This window comes from Cricetulus griseus, unplaced genomic scaffold (assembly GCF_003668045.3).
Source record: "Cricetulus griseus strain 17A/GY unplaced genomic scaffold, alternate assembly CriGri-PICRH-1.0 unplaced_scaffold_351, whole genome shotgun sequence".
Lineage (NCBI taxonomy): Eukaryota > Metazoa > Chordata > Mammalia > Rodentia > Cricetidae > Cricetulus > Cricetulus griseus.
This window is the reverse complement of record NW_023277088.1, coordinates 8,470-31,679: the sequence shown is the minus strand read 5'-3', so window position 1 is coordinate 31,679 and position 23,210 is coordinate 8,470. Positions and strand designations below refer to the sequence as shown.

The window sequence follows — 23,210 nt, the reverse complement described above, 5'->3', positions numbered from 1 at the left end:
CTTTACTTCTACTTTTCATTAATTTGATCAAATATCCTTCATGCCATTTGACGCTCCGTATTAACAGAACTTTCATAAACATTGGAAATTACAATGTTACCTGATAAATCAACCATTTTAATGTTATGTAAACACCTTCTTTATTTCTAGAGTCTACATTGTCTCATATTAGCATAGACATGCTTAAGCATTTTTAAGTCATAATTTATCAGTCTTTATTCATTTATTCTTGAAAGAAAGGGAAAATCTTGTCATGGAAGCTGCAGTGTGACACATCCCCACAATTGGTCCTCCCACATCTATACCTACAAGGCTGGATGTACTATTTTAACCACTTGAGATGTGTGGACCACTCTCATGAGTGCTGCAGCTGATGAGGGCCAGGGACAGCTCTCCCACCTTAGGTGGGAGAGGGAATTCTGCCCCTCTGTCATGCCATCACCTGACTAATGAGTAATGGTGACAACTCACCCACCTGCCTCAGGAGTTGATAAGAAAGGGCTGAAGATCTCTACCCCACTCATGCTGCCACAAGACACATGGGAGATGAGGACAGTTATCCCATGCTCACAACTTGGGCCTGCCTCACCCACGCCTCGGTCAATAGAGTTTGCTCTATTGTGCTGTTTATGCAAGGTTCTGGGTCTGTTCTCACAATTGTTGCAGCTGGTCAGAGTAGGAGGAGTTCTTTGCTCTTGAACCTGAGAGGCAGTTCTCCCAATTGCCTCAAGCATTGATGGGGGCATTTCTCCCCCACCCATGCCAAATACAGCAGATTAGGAAAGGGGCCAGGCCTCCCATACTCACAGGGGCCTTATCTTACCAGATAAAAGGCCCAGGACACTTACTCCATTGCAGTCTACATCACATCTCTCTGTGACTGTCCTTCCCAGAATCCTCCTTCGCTCCTAGACCCACCTATTGTCCTGCCTCATTGGCCACAGTGCTTTATTAAACTAAGAATAAGAGAAACATATGTACAGAAGGCATCCCATCCACATCACTCATCAATGGAGTCAGCCCAGATAAGGCTCAAGGCCTGATTTCCTGAGTGTTGCAGCTGGTAAAGGAGTCAGGTCCCTCACTAGCTTGAGGCAGTAGGGGAAGGGTAAATGGACTAAGAGTGAACATGAACAAAGAAACTTACACAAGTTTAGGTGTGTTGCTTGGGCAGAGTGTGGGCTATCTTGAGGCAAGTGAGGGAGAGGGAAAGCTCACTGTCTCTTAGCATGCTTCTCCAAGAATACACCACTACATTTAACTTGTGTGTGTCAGTGATTTGACCTTCCCTGCCACCTTTTTCTTATGATCAGCCTTTCTCTCCTCATGACTTTAGAATTTGAGTGGCCATTTCTCTCAATACATAATGAGATATATGATTGGGGGAATCCTTTTCTGGAAGGTCATCTATGTTCTACTGGATTGAGTGCTGGGATCTAAGGTACATTTGGTGAGCATCGTTATTGAAAAGGAAAGGAGCCTAAACAACTGTGTAGAAAGTTACAACCAAAAAGAATGAATCCTGGTGTTCAATTGGTAAAGGGACCAGAGTTACAAGTGCTATATAATTCAATATTTCTAATTGATTTTAATTCATGTACCTCAAGGAAATTGTAAATGACTGAAGTTGAAGAACTGATGACATACATATACATGTACGTATATGTACACATACTTGTGAGATTATCTAGGTTATGATTAGCTTCTGTGAAAGTCTGAGAGGGATTATTTTATTAGGTGAATTGATATTGGAAAATCCTTTCACATGTGGGCAAGACTATGCCTTGTGTGTGATTCTTGACCTGCACAATATAGAGAAAGCGAGATGAGCTTGAGCTTCCCTCACTCTCTGCATCTTAGTTGTGGTTGTGATGTGAGCAGCTGCTTGAAGCTCTTTCCACTGTGTCTTCCATATTATATTAGTTTTATGCTCAAACTGCGGCCTCAAACAATCTATGTTCCAAAGTAAGGAACAAAGCTTACTCAACTTGCTTTTATAGGTGTTCTATAATAGCAACAAAGAGAGACAAGAACACATCCCTGTGAGCCTGGAAGTTAAGTCTTTACTGATGTGGTTCTCCCAGAAATGCACTCAAACACTTTAGTCTTGATAGAGAGGAAAACTGAATTCTGCATCAAGGTAATCCCCTGGTCCCTGAAGTAAGAAGAGAGAAGAGAAAAATTAACTACAAACTCCTGCTTTCAAATGAAGTCATTTTCATATGTAAGCAATTTGTTGCACTTCTCGGGTTCAAAGAACAGACTTTACAAGTCAAAAGGAGCCTTTAGAAGCCATTTAAACATCCTCTTCTTTCTGCTGATCTCCCACATTCTCAGTTACCCCATTGCTATTTTTTTTTTTTTTTGGTTTTATGAGACAGGGTTTCTTTGTGTAGCTTTGGAGCCTATCTTGGTACTTGCTCTGGAGACCAGGCTGGCCTTGAATTCATAGAGATCTGCCTGCCTGTGCCTCCAGAGTGCTGCGATTAAAGGCATTTGCCACCAACGCTTGGCTTTTTTTTTTTTTGGTATGACAAAAATTTTTGAGAGATTGACTCCAAGCATAGATTACCCTGCCTAGAATATGTCATGTATCTCAGTCTGCCCTCAACCTCATGATGCTCCTACTTCTGTGTCCCCAGAATTGGGATTACAAATGTGAATCTTGACTCATTGCTACATTTATTTATTTAGTTATTTATCTATTTAGTTATCTGTTTCTTGCAGATTACATATAATACTGGGTTTATAATTCACTTCCTACATACATTTTCAGAGGCCACTAATCTGAAGTCCAGGAATGTTCTGTGCTTCTTTTTTTATTGCTTTTGATTTTCATTCATACTCAAACATGTTTTTCCTTTATATGGCAACAATCTCTGATGTAGAGGCCCATTGGTCTCTGTAAAACTGTTATTTGATTTACGAGGCTGTGCCTCCTCTGGGAATGTCTTTTCCTGTTCACTATGTCAGCAAGACCATCTTAACCAGTTTCAATACTGCTAATTTCTAGATTACCCAAGAACATGCATTTCTCTACTAGACACTTTTGGCAGTGTTGGTCTGCATCCATAACTTCTTGAAGAAATCTTGTTCTTTTCATCCCCCCAATTTAAAGCGTTCTTTCTGTTTTCTGAAGGTGTGAAGAGTATGTATACTTGTTTGTTTCTTTTGTGTTTACCTTTGCTTTAAGATTAAAGTTCCTCTGATCTCAGGTTTAATTTATTGCACCAATAATTACCACAGAGTGAATAAGAGCTTCTCTTTGCACCTCTGTTCCATTTTTGGTCCAGAATCTGCAGCGCAAATATCTGAGGCACTATTCATTTTGCTTAGTATTAAGAATGGCTTTGGAGATGGAAGATAATGAGAAAAATTAGCCTGAATTCTCTCATTTTGGGCTTTACTCTTTTCTACCTTCCACCCTTCTTTTCTTTTGTTGCACATTTTTGTTTACTCTATGATATCTAATTTGTTGTTGTAACTTTTTTAAACAAAATTTTTCAAAAGGACTGTCAATCAGATACAGCTCCCCTAATGTTTCTGCAAAGGTCACCTGATTTAAATATTCTTATATTTTAACCAAAGCTTATACTAGGGAACCTTGTAGACTTCTATTGGAGAGCTGAAAGCCAATATCTTCAGTTATATATGATGCTCTCTGTGATGGTATATTTGCCTGCTGATTGACACCAGCCACTCTCACTCTAACTGCCCAGGCATCTGCTTTTGTATTTGCTGACTGATTTGCATTGGACCCTCCAGCCTGGCCCAGATGCTTTGAGTTTATAAACCAGGCCTTATTAGTGAGAACTAAGCATCATCACACAGGCCAGGGGAGCAAGATGGAGCCACACACCCAGGTCCTCATGTCTCTTCTGCTCTGGGTGTCTGGTGAGAAAAGTATTATATTTTAAGAGTCTCTTCTTTGTATATAAGAAATTCATAATGTGTGCCAGCGTTTAATATTTTTATGTCATAGTACTTTGGCAACATGGTGCTAGAAGGACATTAAATGACTAATTTTATATGTCTTAAAATCTTTTTATTATATACATGATTATTGGTTTTTCTGATTGTAGGTGCCTGTGCAGATATCGTGATGACACAGTCTCCATCCTTCCTGGCTGTGTCAGCAGGAGAAAGGGCCACCATTAGCTGCAAGTCCAGTCAGAGTCTTTTATACAGTGCAAATCAGAAGAACTACTTGGCCTGGTACCAGCAGAAAGCAGGGCAGTCTCCTAAACTGCTGATCTACTATGCATCCACTCGGTACACTGGGGTCCCTGATCGCTTCACAGGCAGTGGATCTGGGACAGACTTCACTCTCACCATCAGCAACATCCAGGCTGAAGACATGGGAGATTACTACTGTTTGCAGGATTATAGTGCTCCTCCCACAGTGCTTCAGCCTCCAACAAAAACCCCTCTGAGAGTCTCACCAGCTGCTTGCACCACTCACAGCCCTGGACCTGCAACTTCCCTCTTCTGCCCAAAAGCCTGAAAACTCATGAAACACCTCATGAAAATGTTTGCAGAGTCCAGCAATAATAATGGGTTCAATGTCTCTTACATCTTCTGCTATGAAAATAAATCCTTTACACAAAATGCAAAGAGGAACTCACTATTATACTTCTATTCTTTCTGTAATTCATTACCACAAATTGTTGCTTGAATATGAAGGATTTATATTTATCCCTTTTTATTTAAATTAGAAACAAGCTTCTTTTAAATGGCAATCCCAGTTTCCTCTCCCCTGCCCCCTAAAGACCCACAATACAATCCCCTTTCTGCTCCCTAGGGAGGGTGAGAGCTTCCATGGGGAATCTGATAAGTCTGTCATATCATTTGGAGCAGGGCCTAGACCCTCCTCTTTGTGTCTAGGCTGAGAGACTATCCCTCTATGTGGAGTGGGCTCCCAAAGCCCATTAATATACTAGGAATAAATACTGATACACTACTAGAAGCCCCATAGATTAACCAGAGTTCCAAGCTGACATCCTCATCAGGGTGTCTGGATCATTCCTATGCTGGTTTCCTAGCTATCTATCTGGGGTCCATGAGCAGCCTGTTGTTCAGTTCAGGTGTTTCTGTGTGTTTCTCCAGTCTAGTCTTGACCCATTTGCTCATCACTCCTCCCTCTTTGCAACTGGATTCCAGGAGATTGGCTCAGTGCTTAGCTGTGGGTGTCTGCTTCCGCTTCCATCAGCTACTGGATGTAAGGCTCTAGGCTTTAGCATGGCATATAAGGTAGTCATCAGTGTCATCATAGGGGAAGGGTATTTAAGGTAGCCTCTTCACTATTGCTTAGCTTGTTATTTGGGATCTTCCTTGTAGATCTGGACATTTCCCTAGTGCTAGATTTCTCTTCAAAGCTATAACGGCTCCTTCTATTATGGTATCTCTTTTCTTGCTCTCCTCTTTTCTTCCCCTGACTCGATTTTCCTGCTATCTCATGTCCTCCTCTCCCCTCCTCTTCTCCCTTTCTCTTATTGCTAACTCCTTCTCCCCTCCCCCATGCTCCCAATTAGCTCAGGAGATCTTGTCTATTTCCCATTCTCCAGGGGACCATGCATGTCTGTCTTAGATTCCTCCTTGTTTCCTTGCTTCCCTGTTGATGTGGATTGTATGCTGGTAATCCTTTGCACTAGGTGTAAAATCCATACATGAGTGGCTGCATACCATGTTTATATTTTTATGGCTGGTTTACCTAACTCAGGCTGGTTTCTTCTAGTGGAATCCATTTGCCAGCTAATTTCAGGATTCCATTTTTTTTTCCACTGAGTAGTACTCCATTGTGTAAATGTATCATATTCTCTCTATCCATTCTTCAGTTGAGAGGCATCTAGGATGTCTCCAGGTTCAGGCTATTAAAAATAATGCTGCTATGATTTGTTTTGATTTGCATTTCCCTAATGGCTACGGATGTTGAACACTTTCCTTTGTGTCTTTCAGGCATTTTAGATTCCTCAATTGAGAATTGCCCATTTAGTTCTGCACCCCATTTTTTAATTAGATTGTTTGTTGGTTTCAAGAATAGCTTCTTGTGTAGTTTGTATATTTTGGAGACCAGCCCTCTGTCAGATATGGGGTGGTGAATATCTTTTCCCAGTCTGTGGGCTGTCCTTTTGTCTTGCTGAAGATGTCCTTTGTCTAACAGAAGCTTCTCATTTCAGAAGGTCCCATTTATTAACTGTTGGTCTCAGTGTCAGTGCTACTGGTGTTATGTTCAGGAAGCAGTCTCCTGTACTGATTAATTCAAGGGTATTTCCCACTTTGTCTTCTAGTAGGTTCAGTGTGGCTGGGGTTTATGTTGAGGTCTTTGATCCATTTTGACTTAATTTTTGTGCAGGGCAAAAGGCTTGGTTCTATCTGTAATCTTCTACATGTTTGCATCCAGTTATGCTAGCACCATTTGTTGAAGATATTCTCTTTGTTACAGCATATATATTTGGAGTGTTTATCAAAAATTAGGTGTTCATAGGTGTGTGGGCTTATATCAGGGTTTTCCCCTCTATTCCATTGGTCTACCTGTCTATTTTGTGCCAATACCAAGCTGTTTTCAGGACTATAGCTCTGTAATACAGGTTAAAGTTTGGGATGGTGATGCCTCCAGAAGTTCCTCTATTGTACAGGGTTGTTTTGACTATCCTGGGTCTTTTGTTTTTCCATATAAAGTTCAGAATTGTTCTTTCAAGGTCAGTGAATAATTTTGTTGGGATTGGGTTGGGGATTGCATTGAATCTGTAGATTGCTTTTTGTAAGATTGTCATTTTTATTATTTTGATACTGCCTATCCAAGAGCATGGGAGATCTTCCCATTTTTGTGTATCTTCTTTTTAATTTCTTTCTTTAGACACTCAAAATTCTTATGGGACAGGTCTTTCACTTTTTTGGTTAGTGTTATTCCAAGGTATTTTATGTTGTTTGTGGCAATTGTAAAGAGTGTTGCTTTTCTGATTTCTTTCTCCACCAATGTGTCATTCGGATACATTAGGCCTAAAGATTTTTTTGAGTTAATCTTGTATCCTGCCACTTTGCTGAAGTGTTTCTCATCTGTAAGAGTTCACTGGTTGAGTTTTTTGATTCACGTATGTAGACTATCCTATCATCTGCAAATAGTGAGAGTTTGACTTCTTCCTTTTGATTTGTATTTCCTTGATCTCCATTATTGCTCCAGAGAGAACATCAGGGACAATAATAGAGGTATGGAGTGAGTGGACAGCCTTGTCTTGTTCCTGATTTTAGAGGAATTGCATTGAGTTTCTCTTCATTTAATTTGATGATGGCTGTTGGCTTGCCTTATATTTCTTTTATTTTGTTGTGTTATGTTCCTGTTATCCCTGAATTCGCAGGAACTTTATCATGAAGGGGTGTTGGATTTTGTCAAAGGCTTTTTCGGCATCTTGTGAGATGATCATGTGATTTTTTTCCCTCAGTATATTTATTTGGTGCATTACATTGATGAAGTTTCATGTGTTGAACCATCCTTGCATCCCTAGGATGAAGCCTAATTGATCGGGATGGATGGTTTCTCCCATGTGTCCTTGGATTTGATTTGGAAATATTTTATTGAGAATTTTTGCATCAATATTCATGAGGGATATTGGTCTGTAGGTCTCTTTCTTAGTTGTGTCTTTTTGTGGCTTGGATATCAATGTTGGTAATGACCCTTCTGCTTCTCTTGTGTGGAATACTTTGAGGAGAATTGGTGTTAGCTGTACTTTGAATTTCTGGTAGAATTCTGCACTATAGTCATTTGCTCCTGGGATTTTTTGGTTGGGAAACTTCTAATGACTGCTTCAATTTCATTAGAGTTTATTGTTCTATTTAAGTTGCTTATCTGTCCTTTTGGGAAGTGAAATCTGTCCAGAAAATTGTTCATTTCCTTTAGATTTTCAAATTTTGAGGAATCTAGGTTTTCAAAGTATAACCTGATGATTCTCTGGATTTCCTCTCTGTCCTTTGCTATGTCCCCCTTTTCATTCCTGATTTTATTAATTTGGATGTTCTCTCTTTCTTGTTTGGTAAGTTTGGATAAAGGTTTGTCTCTCTTGTTGATTTTCTCGGAGAACCAACTTTTTGTTATATTGATTCTTTGTATTGTTCTACTAGTTTCCATTTTATTGACTTCAGCCCTCAATTTGATTATTTCCTGGCATCTGCTCCTCCGGCTGTATTGACTTCCTTGTTTTCTAAAGCTTTCAGTTGTGCTGTTAATTCTCTAGTTTTATTATTCTGCTGTTTCTTCAAGTGTGCATTTAGTGCTATGAACTTTCCTCCTAACACTGCTTTCAAAGTATCCCATAGGTTTGGATATGTTGTGTCTGCATTCTCATTGAATTCTAGGAAGCCTATATTTCTTTTTTTATTTCTTCCTAGACCCATGAATTGTGCAAATGGGTGTTACTTAATTTCCATGAATTTATAGGTATTCTGTAGTTTGTATTGTTGTTGAATTCTAATTTTAAATCATTGTGATCAGATAAGATACACGGGGTTATTTCAAATTTTTGTATTTGTTAAGGTTTGCTATGTTGCCAAGTATGTGGTCGATTTTAGAGAAGGATCCATGTGGCACTGAGAAGAAGGTAAATTGTTTTATATTTGTGTGCAATGTTTTATAGATATCTTTTAAGTCCAATTGCACCATAACTTCTATTAGTTCTTTTGTTTGTTTGTTAAGTTTCTGTCTGGTGTTCCTGTTCAGTGCCGAGAGTGGTTTGGTGAAATCTCCCACTATAAGTGAGTGAGATTTTATATGTGATTTGAATTTTAGTAATGTTTCTTTTACAAACATGGATGCCTTTGTATTTGGGGCATAAATGTTCAGATTTGAGACTTCATCCTGATGGATTTCTCCTGTGATTAGTAGGAAATGACCTTCTTCACCTCTTTGACTGATTTTAGTTTAAAGTCCAATTTATTGGATATTAGGATTGCTACACCAAGTTGTTTCTTGCGTCCATTTGATTAGAAGATCTTTCCCCAAAATTTGATTTTTAGGTACCATCTCTCTTTGAGGTTGAGGTGAGTTTCTTGCATGCAGCAGAAGGATGGATTCTGTCTTCTTACCCATTCTGCTAATTTCTGTCTTTTTATAGGGAGTTAAGACCATTAATGTTGATGGATATTAATGACCATTGATTATTGTTCATTCCTGCTTGTTTTTGATTTGGTGATAGTTGCAAGATTATGTGTGGGATTCTGTCCCTTTTTCCTTTTGGCTGTTGGTAAGTTGGGATTATCTATTGCCTATATTTTTTCTGGTTGTAGTTAACTTCCCTGGGTTGCACTTTTCCTTCCAGTACTTTCTGTCAGGCGGATTGGTGGCTGTGTATTGTTTGAATCTGCTTTTGTCATGTAATATCTTGTTTACTCCATCTATAATGATTGAAAGCTTTGCTAGGTATAGTAGTCTGGACTGGTATCCATGGTCTCTTAGTGTAGATAGAATATCTATCCAAGACCCTCTGGCTTTCAGAGTTTCCAAGGAAAATTCAGGTGTGATTCTGATATGTTTGCCTTTACAGGTTACTTGACATTTTTCCTTTGCTGCTCTTAATATTTTCTCTTTGTTGTATGTTTGATGTTTTCATTATTACTTGGCAAGGTGACCTTTTTTTTTGGTTCAGTCTATTTGGTGTTCTGTAGGCTTCTTGTATTTTCATTGGTATGTCTTTCTTTAAGTTGGGAAAGTTTTCTTCTATGATTTTGTTGAATATGATTTCTGCAGCTTTGAGTTGGATTTCTTCACCTTCTTCTATCCCTATTATTCTTAGGTTTGGTCTTTTGACAGTATCCCATATTTCCTGGATATTTTGTATTAGGGATTTGTTGGACTTAAGATTTTCTTTGGTTGATGAATCTATTTTTGCTAGTGTGTCTTCACTCTTGAGATTCTTTCTTCCATCTCTTGTATTCTGTTGGTTATGCTTACATCTGTAGTTTCTGGTCATTTACCTAGCTTTTCTGTTTCCAGCATTCCCTCTGATTCTGCTTTCTTTATTGTCTCTATTTCAGTTTTTAGGTCTTGAACTGTTTCCTTGAGAGATTTATTGATATTTTTTTCTTAGTTTTTTTCTTCCATTTCTTTAAGGGAATTTCTCATGTCTTCTTTGAGGTCCTCCATCATTTTCATTAAGATGCTTTTAATGTCATTCTCTTCTGGTTCATCTGCATCATGATGTTCAGGACTTACTGGTGTATGGTTCCTAGACTCTGGTGGTGTCATATTGAGCTTTCTGTTGTTGGAGTTGCTTTTACATTGTTCTCTTCTCATTCTTTCTTCTGGTGGGAATAGCAAGAGTTTCTTGTTCTCCTGGTGGGTGTGGGACCAATGTTCTCTTCTGGTAGATGCAAACAAATCCAATACTGTGATATCGTTCCTCTTCTTATGGATGGAGGTGTCACTGTTACCAGGTGTCGACAGTGTTCCAGTGTGCTGGGCCCACAGGGCAGGCATTGGAGGCAGAGCTGTCACTGGGCCTTGGTGTGTCAGATCCCGCTGCCGATCTCCATCTGGCATGCAGGTCACTTGTGTCAAATGACTCTGAGGAGCACTAATGAAGAAGAACTGGAAACAGCTCCTGGCCTACCTGGCCTGGAGGATGGAGACCGGGGTGCCTCTGGGTGATTGTGTTCAGAACCTGCCGCCGCCAAACTTGGTCTGGCAAACAGGTGGCTTATGTCAGATGACTCTCTAACCTTTATTTCTTAAACTATTTCTCAAGATACAGTTTCTTTGTGTAATCATGGCTGTTTTGGAACTTTCTCCAAAGACCCTGCTGGTTTTGAACTCACAAAGATATGTCTGCCCCTGCCTCCTGAGTGCTGGGATTATCTTAAACTATATCTAATGGAGATTTTAGAATCAGCCATACAAAAGTAATTAGTTATAAAGAAATCCATTGTTTCAAGAAAGTCTATATCTCTAATAGGAGTTCCTTAGTTCTCATTCAGACATCTATGTTAAGGTAGAGACTTTAGGTGTCTTGTCTTCAGATATGTCCAGGAAGCCTAGGGATGGGATCTTAATGTTTTTTGGTCCCCACAGTAGTTTTCTGGTGGTGCTCCAGTCCTCATTTCTGGCAGCATCTTTATGTACAAACTTAGATATATATATTGACTCATACTACTCTTAGTCTCATACTGTAAAGCAGGGCCAAATGTTGTAGGACAAAAACAACACAAAGAATATCTGAGAAGTGGGCTTCCAAAAACTTGGTGATAAGGGGAGAAGACAATAGGTAATATTAAGAGCAGACTATGATGGGGAAGCCAACACACAAGTGACAAGGGCAAGAGGAAGCTCACTGATTCCAGACTGACATCTGGAGAACCTGCATAAGACTGCAGTTGGCCCTCTAAATGTGGGTGACAATTGCGGAGCTTGGGCACCTTATGTGGCTACTATCATTGGAACGGGTATTTATCCCTAGTACATGAACTGGATTTTGGAGCCCATTTCCTTTGGTGGGATACCTTGTTAGGCCTAGATACAGAGGGGAAGGCCTTGGTTCTGCCTAAATGGATGTGAGAGATTTTTATGATTCCCCATTGGAGGCCTTACTCTGTCTGAAGAATGGATGGAGTTAGGTTGGGGTGGAAGTGGGGGGAACAGGTAGTTGGGAGTGAGTGGGACCTGGGATTGATATGTAAAATAAATATAAAAAACAACAAATTCAGATTCCTCATTAAATCACAATCTAAAAAGGAGGAATGTCATGACATACATAGAAATTTAAAGAAAAAATATTCTTTTTCTTATTATACAAATGCATTGATGTTTAAAATCTTACAGAAGGCAGAGCACTAAGTTACTTTATCATTCCAATAAAATGACAGTTATATAACTGGTGCTGGTGAATGCTGGTCTATGTATCTTTTCTCAGAGAAATGCTCATTTATGAGCCCTCACATAAGATCTGAGAGTCAGAAAAGCAGTACGATATCCAGCAACAACTTTACACAGACACAAGAACATATGTAAGAGCTATAGTATGTATCACCATCATGCTACTGAAGACAGATGGGAGCCCAGATACTCCAAACTTGTGCTACAAGGTCAAGTATCAGGGGCACATGTTTACCCAGTCCACAAGTTCTTTGGTAAATGAACTTCTTTACAAATGGACACAACTCTATGTAAGCAAGTTAATGGATACAGAATAGATCCCAAATCCTAGCTTCTTGTATTTATGCTGTCTTATGCTTTGTTTCATGATCTCAAATGAATATACAACTCAGACCACTAAGTATTTTAACCTATGTATTTACGGAATTTGGGATTGTAATTGTTTTTGTGCTGCTGATGCTGAAAATACTAAAATTTGGGAACTCATGAGATTTGCTTTGCTAACGCTCCCCCTCCAGTGTCCTTCCCAATGCCACACAGTGCCTGACAATGACTCTCAGCTGATGCAGACACAAGGAGAAGCAGGTGAGGCAAACCAGACTCACAATTCTTCTTCTCTGGATGGTTTATGACATGACATGTATCACTGTGGGAGAAGTATCATAACCTTGCTGACAGAAATATGTGCCAGCATCTTCAGCCTCCGGCTGCTGATTTCAAGAGAAAACCCACTGCTACTGAACCTCGATGGGACTCCATGTTCCAAGATGTTTGCATCACAGATCAGGAGCTTAGGAACTTGGTTTGGTTTCTGCTGGTACCATGATAATGCATTAGATATGTCCTCACTAGCCTTGCAAATGAGGGTGACTCTGTCTCCCAAAGATCCAGACAGGGAGGATGGAGTTTGTGTCATTTTGATGTCACATCTGCCACCTGCAATTAAAATCACAAAAGTAAGCATGTAGTAAGATAAATTGCCTGATAAATTCAGTCAGGACTAATCATATTGGTCTAAACAAATGACCATTGATGTGCTTCCTTACCTGGGTACCAGAGCAACAGGAATAGCAAGATCTGAGTGGGGAACCCCATGATCATGCTGTGACCTAGTCACACTGGCTATAGCACAGATTGTGACCATCTTATGAAGAAGTCCTCAGAGCAGTGGGCTGTGCTCTGAGCACATGCAAATCCCCAGGGTCTGTGCACAGCTGCAGGCCTGCTTCAGCTCAGTAATTCAGCAAGAGATCAGGGTCCCCAGTCAGGCATGAATATATTTTGATAGAAAGAATGTGTGTTTCTCTGGGGGAAAAAAGGACTAAATGAATCCCGAGTCTTCAGAGGTGCATGTTATTTTGAATATTCCTTATTTCATCACCTTATTTTATTCTACAGTTATATCTAGGAAATGATCATTCACTATGGCACAATCTCAGATCTGCAAAAATATTCATAGACTCATTTATTTTGTTGATACCTCACATTATCTTGGATGGCTGATTTTATTTCTTTTAAAGGGAAAGTGGAAGAGTGGTTCAGCAGGAGCTCAGAGTATTCTCTTAGGAGATAGGATGAGTTTCTGTGCATAAAATTCCTCTGGGTGGGAGTTTTTCTGAGCCTCGGTCAGGTAGGTGTCAATGCAGTGTTGTTAGAAAATGATGATGGTCACTGAAGTAGTATTGGAGTATTTCAGCTCCTTGGGTATATGTTAGAAAGGTGCTTGCATGGGAGGTGTAAGAACTGATAACAACTGTCATTAGTTTTAAGCAGGAAGATTGGACAAATAAAAAAGTTAATAAATGAAAATAAAAGTAATCAAATATTGATAAAATGACATTATTTTTTTCAGAAATTGAGGCATAAGTAGTACATTTATATCATTTTCACCCCATGCCTTTCTGTTTGAACTCCTCCTCTATGCCTCCAACTTCCTTCTATTAGTGATCTCTTCTTTAATTACTATTTGCACACAACACACACACACACACACACACACACACACACACGCACACGCACACGCACACGCACACGCACACGCACACACGCACACACACACACACACACGCACACGCACACGCACACACACACACACACACACACACACACACACACCACACTACTGAGTTTTCTTAGTATTGATCCTATATGGATTTATTTAGGCTGAAAACTGTGGTCTAAAAAATGTATTAGAAACTCAAATGTTGTGTTGTAGATTCATCAGTTGAGAATTGTAGCTCGACAAATTGAGGCTGGCCATGTCATGGTCACTTATGATCTGCATTTTGAACAGTTATATATCTCTGTAATACTTCCTATTTAAAAGAGAAGATTCTTTGATGAGGAGTGAGAGTATCAGTTATTTGAGGGTACAGGCATAATTATTTAGAATAAAATTAGTAAGTACATTGGATGAGGAAAATCATGACTATGAGTTCTCTTCTACAGTCTGTGAAAACTCCAAGCCCAAATACTAGCCCTACTTAAAAGTAGCAGGCCTGAATACCCTCACACTGAGCAAATTTTAAAACCAAAGAGGCCACTTTTGTTCACTCTGAAAACAAAATAGCTACTACTGCAACACTGAGGATATCCTTCTGAGTTAGTCATTGCTGTGATTCATGGGCTTTAGTTTCAGGAAGATATATTGAATATTTTCATCACTGGGCAACTTATATAGAACCATACAGTAGTGGGTGATCTAGTTCTCATGGAGGAGTCTTCCAAGATAGATCCTGACAGATTCTTCAAATTCCAGTGAACAGAACAGAAATAGAGTCTTCCCATCATTGAAGCATGCTCGTCTAACACAACCAGAGTACACACATGCACAGAGGCCTCATAAGGCTCAAAAAGGTGCTGGATAAACCTGCAGAAACATTGTACATGACCTAGTGAGAGCACTGAGACCCTGATCATAAATCTGGGGAACCAAAATTGGACGGAACTAAGCCCTCTGAATGTTGGTGCCAGCTAGAAGGCCAGGGCAATCTATGGGACCTTTAACAGTGGTCCAGTGTTTATCCCTAGAGCACAAATGAACTTTGCGATCCCATTCTCCATGGAGCGATACTACTGCAGCCCAGATATGGAAGGAGGGCATAGGCCCTCCTGCAAATGATGTGATGGAATTTGATGGTTCTACTTGGATGGTTTCACTATGCCTGGGGAGCGGGTAGGGAGTGAGTTTGGGGGTCAGTGGGGAGCATGGGAAAATGGGAGGGCAAGGGAATGGGGGAATTGATATGTAAATAAGAGTGCTTCTAAAATAAAAAAGTAAAAAAGAAATAGAGTCCTACTTTCCTTCAAATTCTGGGGTGCAACCAAGGACGACTGCATTAGCATACATTGATGTGGGAATCTCTGGGACTTATCTCATAAATAGCTCAAAAGGAAGTCTCCCATGTTTGACACTGGAATTTTTGTTAGTTTGTGGCTCTTAGTGGTAGCATGTTATGTAACTCCATTGAAAATTCATATATATGTATATACAAACACTTGTGTATATGGTGTATGCACTGTAAATATATAATTATTTACCTCATTACAGTGTTTTCAAGCAGTGATAGTGTTCTTTGTTCTATATCCTTCCCACTCCCTCATTATTACCTTCCCTGTATCTACATCAGTTAGATTCCCCTCCTGTCACTGCTTCCCTTCACATCATTCACTTTGCCTAAGTCCTACTAGCTCTCTTTCCAGCCCTTCTCCCTCCTCCACGGTCTTTTTTTTTTTACTTTCCTCATTTCTGCACCTCTTCTAGGATATATATTCACATCTCGAGATTAAGACCTAGGACCCACAAAATACAAAGTAATTGAGTGTGTCTGTGCCCTACTGAGATACGCATTAAGTTCCTTTTCTAAGCAGATTTTGCAGCTATAATGAGAGAGAGATGATCTAAATGGAACTAACTAATATCAGGAGCCTTTAGAACCCACATGTCTACTCAGAGAAATGCAGCACTCATAAAATAACCAGGACTTGATGTGAGGGACACTCTCTGATGATGGCTTTGAAATGAAGGGCGCCATGTTTCAAATCAAGACCAACATATTAATTCAGATCTCGAAAGACCTTGAACTGAGAAACAAGCTACACAATAGTTTGATATGATATCTAATATGAAATGAACATTCTTGAATAGTTTCCAAACTACTTGTTCTGCTAATAGATATAGCCATGAAAATGAGAATACTTTAGATCAAATCAGTGTTAAAAATAAAAACATACTATGAAGATAGGCAAAACAAGGGTTAAAATAATTTATTAATCTTGACTTAAATGGTATCTCCTAAAGCTTACTTGAGAATTCAAACACCAAAGTCAGTCACAAGCTATAGAGATAAGGAGATGGGGTGGTGGTGATACACACCTTTAATCCCTGCAGCCAGAAGCTAGTAGGTGGTGGTACACAGTTTTAATTCTAAGACTCAGGATTAAGAGATAGACAGATCTCTGGGAGTCCAAGTTCACCCAGATCTACATAAGATTGATACAGTCCTAAAGAGAAACAACTCATTCCTTTGATTCCAGGAACTGGGAGTCACATGCACTTAATCCCAGCTATAGGGAGCTATATAGGACAGAAGTAAGATCTTAGAGCTGGCGTTGATTCTCCAGCCAGACTAAAGATAAGAAGGCTCAATATCAGGCATTGATTCTCCAGCCACACAGAGAATAGGACATCAATGAAGTCTCAGGATACTCCAGCCACATTGAGAAGTTAGAGTCTGAGGTTTGGTGGAGTCAGGATCATCCCATTCACCTGAGGTAGTGGTAAGAGCTTGTGGCTTTGCTGCTTTGCTTTTCAGATTTTCCACTTGAAGCTTTAATTGTGAATAATACATCACCCCACTGTTCCTTGGGAAGAGAGTACAGTATATAACTAGGCTGTGTAGAGAGAGAAAAGCTGCTGCCACAGATGCTGTCTCACAGGCTGAGCTCTAAATGGAGTTTGTGTTGTATGCTGAAACTCTGAAGAGGACACTACAAAAATGTTCACAGAAACAATCTGTCACATCTTCAGCCTGAATGCTGATAGTGATGATGGTGAATTGTGAACTAGGCCCATTTCTACTGGACAAGTCAAGATGCCCTGGTAGATACCCTGATGAATGGAGGACAGGCCTGCTTCTGCTTTTGTCAATATCAGGCTAAATAACTTGCTAGTGGAGCCCTGTGAGTACCCCTCCAACCTTGCATCTGATTGTCACCCTTGATTTGCAGACAGATGCAGGGAGACTCTCCAGCTAAACCAGTTCCCACCACAACCCCTCTACTCCTCTCTAGAGTCCCCCTGAAGAAGCCTACATTTGTATCTCCTCCTAGAGGGAACAACTGGAAGTAGTGTTAGCTCCAAGCTCTCTTAGAGTATGTGTTACTTTATACACACATTCAAAAATTTATCTGGAATTCCACACTATGTAGTATACAGACAGGGCTATAAGTTACAATCACTTCCAGTTCCATTGAGTTTTAATGGCAGGATGGCTGCTGATGGTGAGACATGTCATAAGAAACATTTTGGCTGGCATTCTATCCCTTTTCCTAAGATATATCCCTAAGACCATTATTATTCTTAACTTGCCACATACTGAGGTTTCAAGTGTCACACCTCTGCTCAGCTTGCTGATCAGGGCCTACAATCCAAGCCTTTGGGAGGCTGAGGCAGGAGGAACAGGAATTTGCAACAACCCATGATAAACACTATATACTACACAGGAACACAGCTAGACACCATCTCAAATGTATGTATGTACACACACTTCTGTCTCCCATTGCATAGAACTCCATTAACATGTTATCATTTATGTGAAGTTAACAACTTAATTTCCTATTCCTTAACATTGATTCTTTCCCTTCTTCGGTGTTTCAGTTTCTATCACTGTCCCCTGCATGTGTTCCCATAAACACACAATCGAACTGAACTCCCCAAATGCACAGATAGAAATATTAACATTAGAAAAGGTCGTGCTCTGTCTGTTCTGTGTTCATGGCCATGTTCAATGATCACCAGAGGAACTATGGAAGTTTTCTATAAGAGCAACGAAAGAAGTTGGGAAAATCCAAACTGTACTTCATTGCTGCTTACACTGTGGATGAATGTTCCAGATGTTTCAGATACCCGACAGAGAACTTTAATTCTATGAAGAAAATTCTCAAAGTTCACATTGACATGTTATCAACAGGGAGAGTGGTTATTATCCATTTCTTTTAGAATTTATTTTGGATACTAGTTCCCATCTCTTTGTTTCCCAATCAAAATTGAGAGCTACACTTATAATTGGATAATAGACATAGAGCAAAGGATAACCAGCCTACAATTCACAACCCCACATAAGTTAGAAAGCAAGGAGGACCCTAAGAGAAACATATATCAACACCAGCAGAAGGGGAAAGGGACAAGATTTCCTGAGCAAACTGGGAGCACAGGGGAGAGAGGAGGAGGTAGGAGAAAGAGAAGTGGCAGAGGAGAACATGAGGGATCAGGAAGATAGAAGTGAGGGAAAAATAGAGAAAGAGGTCAAGAAAATAGATACCTTAATACAGGGAGTCATTATAAGTTTAAAGAAAAATCCAGCACTAAGGAAATGTGCAGGGATCCACAAGGAAGACCCCAAATAAAAATCTAGAGCAATAGTGGAGAGGCTACCCTAAATGCCCTTACTCTAAAATGAGGTTGATGAGTACCTTAAATGCCATCCTAGAGCCTTCACCCTATAGCTGATGGAGGCAGAAGCAGAGATCCACCACTAAACACTTAGCTGAACTCCTGGAATCCAGTTGTAGAGTGAGGAGTGATGAGCAAAGGGGTCAAGACCATGCAGGGGAAACCCAAAGAAACAGCTGACCTGAACAAGTAGGAGGGCATAGACATCAGTCTGACAGATGGGGAACCAGGATAAGTCTGAATCAGGCCCCCTGAGTGTGGGCATTAGTTGGAAGACCAGCACAGTTTATGGGACATCTGGCAGTGGAACCAGTATTTATCCATAGTGCACAAATGGACTTGGGAACCCATTCACTATGGAGGGATACTCTTTCAACCTCGATACATGGGGGAGGGACTAGACCCTGCCCAAAATGATGTGACAGACTTTGATGGGAGGAGTGAATGGGGAAAAGAAAGAGGGGTTGTTGGTGGGAATGAGAGTTTGAGAGTGAGAGGAAACTGCGATTAGTATGTAAAATAAGATTGTTTTTAATTTAAATTAAAAAATAAACTAAAAAACTTGAGAGCTAGGTGTCATCCTTTAAAGCATTTATTTAATATTTGTATGGTTTCCCTAAAAATTGTCTTCTAAAAGGGTTGTGTAAGAAAGGCTTGGTACTCACCTGTTATATCCAGTCATTGAGAAGTGAGAGCACCATGACATTTCTAACGCAAACACTAGGTAAAGCCATTTATGATTCATAACAAATGACATTATCATGAGGTGATAGAAATCAAGAGGTGGAGAATGGCATGAGGAGACAGGTCATGAGAGTGATACCTTTGAAACATCACTAGTCCTAATTGTTCCTCTCCTCTTTTTTCCTTCTTTTATTCAGCTCTCTCTCTCTCTCTCTCTCTCTCTCTCTCTCTCTCTCTCTCTCTCTCTCTCTCTGGATCATGATGTAAGATATCAATCCCATGTCTTCTTGCCCCCAAGCTTTCTATCAGGAAAATGATGGGCTAAACCTCTGAAAATGTAAGCAACCACCCAATGGCTTCCCTTTATATGAGATGTATTGGTCATGGCAACTCTTCACAGAATAGAACATATAAAACTATAAAACAGGTTTATTTCTACCCAAACATCTCTGAGATTATTGGTTTTTAGACTATCTATTGTGGTCTACAAGACTTTGTACCTCATGAAGCTCTGTGTTCTACAGTGACTAATCAGAAAGTTTTTATTAGATACATTAATTGGATAAGATATCACAATATTTTACTTGGCAAATTGCTTTCCCTTCCACAAGTCCTAAATTCTATTAAATACTATAAGATATAAAGAATAGAAAAGATGTCATGGTGACATGAATTATGTCCCTCAATGAGGATAGAGTGAGGTTTCTCAGTATTCAATGTTCAAAGGCCAATGGGGAGACATCAGAGTAGAATGCATGCCATAAAGAAAAGAAGAAAGCAGATGTGCTGTTGAAGATACACATAAAGGTTGTGTGTGTGTGTGTGTGTGTGTGTGTGTGTGTGTGTGTGTGACATTAAGTCTAACTTGTAGATCCCAGATTTCTGTGGATTTGAACTGCAAGGGTGGCTGGTTCAAGGGAATTCAGAGAAGAATTTTAGTATGTTATCTACAGATTGTTCTTGTGAAATTTTGATAAAGAATGTGGCTGGTTTTTACCATTGTCCCAAAAAGATTGCCAGAGGCTGAAGTGATATTTTTTTTTATTAAATCCATTGACAGAGGTAATCTCAAAAACAGCATTATATAGACTCTGCCATGTGCTTTTTAATGGTAACACTAATTAAGATATATAATGAAAAGGAGCAACCTGAATGAGACAAAATACACAATGTAGACTAGTATGAAGAACAACAGGAATTGTAATGGAGTTAAGTCCTGTGTTCAAGGAGATGAACAGATTAAAAAATTGAATAAAAAGAGTAGTGACCTCAGGGCAAGATCTTACCAGCTAAATTTCTGACTTGTTAGAGGAATTAAAGAAAGCTTAGAGCCAGGTGTGGTTGTACAGGCCTTAAATCCCAGCACTGGGAAAGAAGGGGCTGGCAGATCTCTGAGATTGAGTCCAGTTTGCTCTATAGAACAATTTCCCGGAAAGCCAAGCTTAGGCAGTGAAAGAAATCATGGAAAGCAGAAAGGTGGTAAAGATGTAATTCAATGAGGGGGGGTATGTTTCATTCCCCAAAAGCAGCAGAATTTGGCAAGTTTGGCCATGTGATTTGGCTTTAGAGTCAAGGACAGAAGACAGGGTTTATAGAATATTCTTCTGAGACTAAGGAAAGCTGGTGAGGCAAGGCTTGTGTCAGGGGTGTCCATGAATGAAGCCCCAGAGAGGCCATTGCATGAAGCTGTAAAGTTGAAGCCTGTCTACTCAGTTTATTGAACAGTAAAACTGCCTTGAAACTAGTATCAGGTGGGTCTTTAATAAGCAAGCAAACAGTTAATATGTAAAGCATGCACGATAGGGCAAACACACTTACATTGAGAATTCTGTTTCAAAGGTTCACCCTTTTTATTAGCAATATTTGTAGAATCACATGGTTGTATTGTCTGGCTAGAAACAGCTTAGAGACTGAGCTTCAATGGACAGCAACTCCAGGAGGTTTTGGTATAGCCCTTTAGCACTGTGAGAGGAAGCGCTAGACCTTGCTGACAGTAATAGGTTGCAAGATCATCAGCCTCCACAGGGTGGATGGTGAGGGTGAAGTCTGTCCCAGACCCACTGCCACTGAACCTGGCAGGGACCCCAGATGCTAGTTTGGATGCATCATGGATGAGGAGTTTGGAGAGCTGTCCTGGTTTCTGTTGATACCAGTTCATAAGAGGAATACCAGCTGTATTGACACTCTGGCTGGCTCTGCAGGAGATGGTGGCACTTTGCCCTGGAGACATAGTCAAGGTCGCTGGAGATTGGGTCAGTACAATGTCCCCAACAGAACCTGTGGTGATAAGATATACTGAAAGCACCCCAATGTAAAGGCATCTTATATGTGGAACCTGTAACAGCAGTCATGAACTATACTCTGAGAAACATAAAATAAAATGGAAATTTAAAACCAATTAAAAGCCATAATTTCATTGATCAGGACACCAAGTCATAAAATTCAATAATGGCCACAGTGGATTTTCCCAATATTACATTCTCTCACCTGGAACCCCGAACAACAGTACCCACAGCAAAAGAGCAGGTGACCCCATCTCTGATACCTGGACTAGAGGCTGTTTCTTGGTTCCTAGCAAACTGCCTTTAAAGATGGCTGAACTATCTGCACTGTGGCTAATGTCTCAATATGCAAATCAGCTCAGAAGAGCTTGACTTGATGCTCACAGGACACCTGCTCTTGTGTAGCCCTATGGCAGTTAGGATTAACAAAGAATCCCCTTGAGTATTTTAGTGTATCCCAGGTGATTTTGTGACAGGCCCTGTGGAATCATCATGTTCTGTTACTGAGAGGTTTCATGTGGGGAGAGCACTGTTACTGCTGTGCTGTAAAGGGTGTGAGTTGCAAGAGCACTGTGATCCCTCAAAATTAAACTTTTATTTATTTGTACTTTCTGTGTATTGCGTTTTGTCTGCATCTATGCCTGTGCATCGTGTGTGTGTGTGTGTGTGTGTGTGTGTGTGTGTGTGTGTGTGAAAGAGAGAGAGAGAGAGAGAGAGAGAGAGAGAGAGAGAGAGAGAGTCTGTGTGTAGAGACTTGTGATCCACGAGAACTAGGCATACAGGAGGCTATGAATTGCCATATGGATGCTGTAATCTGTGCCCATGTCCTCTGCAAGACCAGAGAGGGCTATTTACCACTCAGATAACACCCCATCCCCAAACTAATTTTGAATCTCAACACAGCAAACTAATTTTTGAATCTCAACACAGCATCAATGTATTTATTGGCATTGTGATACTTCTCAAAAAGAGAAAACAATCTGGTTTAGTAAGAGAGAAATATATGTCATTGTTTGGATTAGAAATTGAAGTTGGCCTCATCCTTTCAATTTGTATGGGGTACTACTCAGCAGAAAAAGGCAATGGAATCTTGAAATTCCCAGGCAAATGGATGAAACTAGGAAAAAATCCTGAGTGAAGTACCCCTGTCACAAAAAGACAAACATGGTATGTACTCACTCATATATATGAATTTTACACATAGAGCCTACAATCCTCATCACATAGGGAACTAGGAAACAAGAAGTACACGTTTGTCGCTTCCATCTATCCAAGGGGAAAGTGACTACGTTCACCAAGAAACCAGTCCTGAGTTGAATTACAGAATTTGCTTAATGTAGTTCCAGATATTTTCGAAGGCAATTATCAATTGACCATATAGAATCTATTCAAGGATTGTGATCCTGACACATTGTGGTGACGGTGGGGGACAAACATTGTCACATAACTTCCCAGGATTATCTTTGTGTTTTCTTAGATCTAAAGGACCATGGATGGCAACCACTCCTTAGGTGCAGGTGGATCATCTTTCCTTATATCCAGTTCCTTGTTTAAGTTCCTCATGGGATTCTTGGTAGGTACTCTAGCTGGATTAGTAGAATAAGGGCCACACCTTGTCTTTCTTATATGTAGACTGCATATGTTCCTGCTTGGGGGCTCAGAACTGGTACCTCAAGTAGGGCCTGTTTCAAATGACTGAATGCATGTAGAGTTT

At 40.1% G+C, this 23,210-nt stretch overlaps 2 gene segments (V, D, J or C); one reads left to right on the top strand and one right to left on the bottom strand.

The window, feature by feature from the left end:
* Positions 1–1,129: 1,129 nt before the first annotated feature.
* LOC113837864 lies at positions 1,130–4,602 on the top strand. The segment is given in 2 exon segments: positions 1,130–1,196; positions 4,083–4,602. Coding segments are annotated over 2 exon segments (489 nt in total).
* Positions 4,603–21,117: 16,515 nt separating this feature from the next.
* On the bottom strand, positions 21,118–21,750 carry LOC113837865. The segment is given in 2 exon segments: positions 21,118–21,491; positions 21,702–21,750. Coding segments are annotated over 2 exon segments (423 nt in total).
* Positions 21,751–23,210: the final 1,460 nt, after the last annotated feature.